Source organism: Mollisia scopiformis (assembly GCF_001500285.1).
Source record: "Mollisia scopiformis unplaced genomic scaffold LY89scaffold_6, whole genome shotgun sequence".
Classification (NCBI taxonomy): Eukaryota; Fungi; Ascomycota; class Leotiomycetes; order Helotiales; family Mollisiaceae; genus Mollisia; species Mollisia scopiformis.
Window position 1 is genome coordinate 1542999 of NW_017263586.1, and position 5262 is coordinate 1548260.

General features: G+C 45.4%; 2 protein-coding genes across 2 annotated transcripts; both read left to right on the forward strand.

The window, feature by feature from the left end:
* Positions 1-83: 83 nt before the first annotated feature.
* Positions 84-581, forward strand: LY89DRAFT_730814 (uncharacterized protein; the record flags this gene model as incomplete). The annotated part of the gene is made up of 1 exon (XM_018219517.1): positions 84-581. The coding sequence occupies one exon, from the start codon at positions 84-86 to the stop codon at positions 579-581; it is 498 nt and encodes a 165-aa protein (XP_018075154.1).
* Positions 582-1444: 863 nt separating this feature from the next.
* LY89DRAFT_666436 (uncharacterized protein) lies at positions 1445-2079 on the forward strand (the record flags this gene model as incomplete). Its single annotated transcript, XM_018212911.1, has 2 exons — positions 1445-1455; positions 1509-2079. 2 exons carry the CDS (start codon positions 1445-1447, stop codon positions 2077-2079), a joined length of 582 nt encoding a protein of 193 aa, XP_018075155.1.
* Positions 2080-5262: the final 3183 nt, after the last annotated feature.

A 5262-nucleotide genomic window follows, 5' to 3' on the forward strand; every position in this document is an offset into this window, starting at 1 on the left:
GTGGAGTTGTTGATAGTTTAGTCCTAATGTGAAGAGTTTTAATTTCGAGGTTCTACAGCCTGAACGCACGGACTTTTGTCCCCATGTTCGTTACTGCAGACCAAGGATTGCGCAGAGCCACGGCTTTTGAAGTTCGCAAGAATGGATCCACGTTTACGGTAACCCGAAACGCCATCACAGACGCTGAACTCGGTGCCAAGTTTGTGATATCACACAACATCTTTGGCTACAATCTCGCCAAGGTGCTTGGGGGTGATGATGAATCGGGGACCTATGGAGTGGAAGATTATCTAGAGGCATTTGACGCCTTCGACGTGGGCATATTTCTACACTGTCTAGAATCTGGTGATGACTCAGACCCACTTCCAGCTATGTATATCGACTTGGACTTCGCAAGCTCATCACCAAACATCTTGCGGGACTTCGATAGGTTGGCTCCCCTATCTGGCCATTTGGACTTCACGCTTCCGCCGGATATCCTGCAGGATAGGATGGCAATCATCAGAGCCAGGCAAGTTGCCCAGCAACCCCAAATCACTTCAGAAATGACGGCCGAAAGAGTTGCAGAGCATGATGACTAGTGGTGATGGGTATTTTATGGGGTGGGAATAGGATCATGATTGAGGTTACCAGCGCAGTATGTCCGGTTACCTGCCAATGAACGCAATTTGGGGACATCAAGTCTTTAGTTTACTTGCCTGCAGCAGCCTCAATAAATACCTTTTCCAACCTTCAAGCTGTCTCTTAAGCTTGAGAAGTAGTGACGACAATGCTCAGATCTCGATTCTTTCTCTCAGGGTGCTCCCTCACAGAACTCCTTATGCTTGAAGGAGGCATGGCGGCTAGTTTGTCTTAAGTTAACCTTACTTATGACTTCGAGCGGAATGCAAGTTACTAGATGCAGCTAGTAACGATAGTGGACCTTGAATCGAGAACTTCTGACAACGCAGCCCGAATTAGCTCTTCGTCTAGTGATTGCATAGTGCCATCGAATTCCCTTGTTGTATAATGTATACATAACTTGTGTAGCTATTAGCGAGCCATGTATTTGCCGTACGTGGCTGTAGGTAACTAAAGAGACTTTACCTTGAAGCTTTATATCCAAAAGTTGAGATGAATGTAGGCATAGATACAGGTGAACTGATTTACGGCTTTGATTTGCTCCTAGAAAACTCTTTTTTTTTTGCATCGAGCCTTTACAAATCTCCTTACCACAACAACGCGCTACTTACCTCAATCACATTCTCTGCAGTAACTACACATTTATTGACGGCTTCTGACTGTTATCCGGATTTCATCATTGTCTCTCGGATCTTTCTCGATTCTGCGCGACTTCGTCGTTTTCGTACACTTAGGTAAATAACTGGATCCTTCCTAGCAGAGCCTTTGCTAATGTCGCGCAGGACTGTACTCAAACACGTACCAATCCCGAAGAATAGCGATCATGTCGCAAAGGTAATACCCTGCAATACCTTCATCAAGTTCTCCCATGATACTAATTGTTTCAGAATAATTAGTCAAGACACACGTATCGATCGGTATAGCAAGCGAGAGATCACCACTTATACTGTCTACCAAACCTTCATCTACGAGCCTGTGGGTTTGGAAGAGTCCAGCTACAAGACTGGTAATGTTGCCGGAGGGATTCGTGCCTACAAGTTCGCCGTGAGCCGAGGCAGAGAGCATTGGTTCAGAGTCACTAAGTCTGCTGCATCAGGCAGAGGCGGAACTACTACCTTTGAGGTTTCTAGGAACATGTCTACGTTCACGGTAACCCGGGATAACTCCTCCGACTTCGAACTCTCTGTCAAGTACGCAATCACGCACAGCGCTCTGGGCTACAGACTTCTTAGGATCTCCGGCGGTTCAGACACCTACTACGATATCAACGAGCCAGAGGACATACTGGAAGCCTTTGACGCGTTCGACATCGCTATCTTCCTACATCATCTTCAGACAGGCGACAGCGGCTTCGACTTTTCTTTGCCATCGGCAAGTCCCATTCCCGAAGGTATGGAAGGCAATCTTACCACTCAGCGAATTGTCGCGGCACGATCGATGGATGTTCCAGACATTTAGTGTCAGTATACATGCCTTATGTTTTGAGGAAGGGGTTCTGGAGGAGGGACTAGTGTTGTTAAGATACCAAAAACGCACTTGAGGATGTTTATGGAGGCAATAAGGTAGAGCTGATGAACCTCTGAATGGGAGTTGGGAGTACGGGGGCCTGGAAACAGGGGAAACGCAGAAGCAGAGACTTGTCACTAAATTCTCACTTTTATGTGTATGAACCGCCGTCCCGAAGAGGTTCACGAAGCATGAGTTTCACGAGGATTCCTTTACTATGAACACAAGAGTTGTCCATCCCAGAGAATACATAACAATGGACAACATCCGCACAGAGTATGGGCATCTGCATGTGACTTTATTGAAAATTCCTCCGTTCTCGAGTAAGCCACAGGCCACTTCCAGCTCCTCCTCCCATGTCTCTCTGCCAAGCATCTCTCTCTAAATTTCCCCTCCAGTATATATAATTGTACCTACTACTTCACTAATAATTGGCAAGAACTCACAGCAATGAAAAGAGCCATTGCATCAGGATTAGAGCCCACGGCATAGTGAGCGTACTGATATGATGAAATTGTCATCAGCGGTAATAAAAGCCCTATATGAAAGAAGATGTTGGATTTTTCATGATATACTTTCGACTGGAGATTTGAAGAGGTACCAGCAACTCCGTACGAGTCGAAATGCAAGTCGGGTCCTAGAGTACCGAGTATATCTGAGCAGATATTAGGGCATCTGCCTTTAACATCCTGAGTGACGTCCCATTGTTCACTCTTGGGGAGTTCAAAAGGTATAGAAATGTTCGTGCCTGATAAAACATCATGAACCGCGTTTTTGAAGCCTTTCTCGCTGGTGATTCTGAGGATCTGCCGCTTTTTCAGAGGCAGCACTCATCTTGGGACGACATCAGATCCCATAAATCAAAAGGTAGAAAATATTTCCTATCGACACTACTAACATCGTGTAAAAAGATTAGCACACCCTAAAATAACTGTACCCGAGAATCTGTAACCTTGATATTGCCTGGCACAATAGCAGCACTTAAGACTCTGTTTTCGTTCTTGAACGCGAAGCCTTCACAGCTAAAGCTCCCCTGTTTCCGGAGCGGTAGCAATGATTATATTCTGCGCAAGAATTTTCTCTCCATCCAGTGTATGAACTCCATTACAGTTTCCGTACCCGTAAAAATTGAGCTTATGAAAATCAGCTTGAAAGTACTTCACCCTTTTGCTCACTGTACGCTCAACCATGGTAGTCAGAGGTGATGTGGCATCAACCCACCCACTCAATGGTCTTATAACAAAGCATTCCAACTCTTGGTAGCCGATGCACGTGAACAATTATGGGTCTCTCTTCTGCAGTTCTGGCTGAGCACTCATCATCATGCCATTTTGACACCCAGATCGGCACATTGTTCCAGGACTTGGCCCTCCTGGCCACCACTCTTAATGTATAAATGCTCCGCAGGATGATAGAACTGCCAGTGCAGTTTCTCTAACTTCCATTTGAGTACTGCCTTGGTTGCGGAGCGTATATAGAGAATACCTGCGTAGTGGTGCGAATTATCTTATTGATATCGACGAGAGCGCTCTTTGTCTTTGGAAATGTCGCTTTGTCAATCAAATTGATTTGTATTCCTGGCACGTTCTTAGCTAGGTGGAGGGCAGTGGACGTGCCGAAAATGCAAGCATCAACGATGAGGAAGGACCCGACACTTATAATATTGAGAGTTTTGAACTAGTAAAACTGTGCATGTTGATCTTTTAGCTTGATTGAGGCAGCTTTTACGGGCGGAACTTGGGACATGTTGGTCGCACTTATGAAAGTACAATAGTATGAATGATTCAAAGGGTCAAAAAACATTGCAATTGCTCTTAAAACTAAGTTCTAGGCCCTAAATCTCTCAAGTCCTAGTGCTAGATTCAGGATATCCATCTCAGCACTATAGCAGCTCTGAACCAGCTTCTCAGCAATGCACTAGCTGTCTAGCAATGCAACTGTATCTCAGAGTGCAGTAGTCCAGCAATGCATCAACTGTCCAGCAATGCACCAGCTGTCCAGCAATACACCAGCTGTTCAACAATGCACCAGCTATTCAGCAATGCACTAGCTGTTCAGCAATGCACCAGCTTCTCAGTCCAGCAATGCACCAGCTGTCTAACAATGCAACAGCTGTCCAGAAATACACCAACTAATGCAACTGTATCTCAAAATGCAGTAGCATTGCTTCAAAAGTGATAGAAAAGGATGAGGAATGAGGACGAGAAAAGATTTTCACTTAAAAGGCAATGACTGTGAAGTAGTCTAAGCTTAATTAAGAGTCTCCGATCTTCTCGGCTAGATTGTGGATACCTTCATTTCTGAAACCCCGAGCACTCCCGAGCACCCTCTATTGAGCTTAGGCCCTCTCTATTGAGCTTAGGCCCTTTTTATTGAGCTTAGGCTGCTCCACAACCCCTTCCCCTTAAGTGAAAATCTTTTCTCGCCCTCAACTCTCTTCTTTATGCTTTACTTTTGAGCACCAGCTGCGGGATGCTGGACTGAGAAGCTGGTGCTTTGCTGAACAGCTGGTGCATTGTTGAACAGCTGGTGTATTGCTGGATAGCTGGTGCATTGCTGAACAGCTGGTTCATTACTAAAGAGTTGGTGTAGTCTTGAAGCAAACAAGTGCTGGATTTGGGAGCGGCGTCGAGGACTTAGTTAGATTTATAGCAAAATTTGAGCTTTTTTGACTTTTCAACCATTGCTTTTCATACTTTCATAAGTGCGACCAACATGTCCCAAGTTCCGCCCGTAAGCTTTGAGGAAAGATGCCTAGTATGTGCTTTCTAACGAACATGGGGACAAAAGTCCGTGCGTTCAGGCTGTAGAACCTCGAAATTAAAACTCTTCACATTAGGACTAAACTATCAACAACTCCACCATTATGGATCCTTTTACCACTCCACCTATGTCTCCACGTCTCCTAGGTGCAGAGATCAGAACCAAGCACAAAGAGGGCATACGCCGGCTCTTTAAATTCGCTAAAATAGGCCTGCAACAGCTCCAGGGCTACTACCACCTAGGAGACAGCACAGTTAGGAAGATCCTACTATACGATGTGCCTAAAAGAGCGCGCCCTACACGCACAGGGAGACCTAGAGAATCCCTCAATGAACAGGAGGTTAGAGATATTATTGAGTATATTTGCACCGA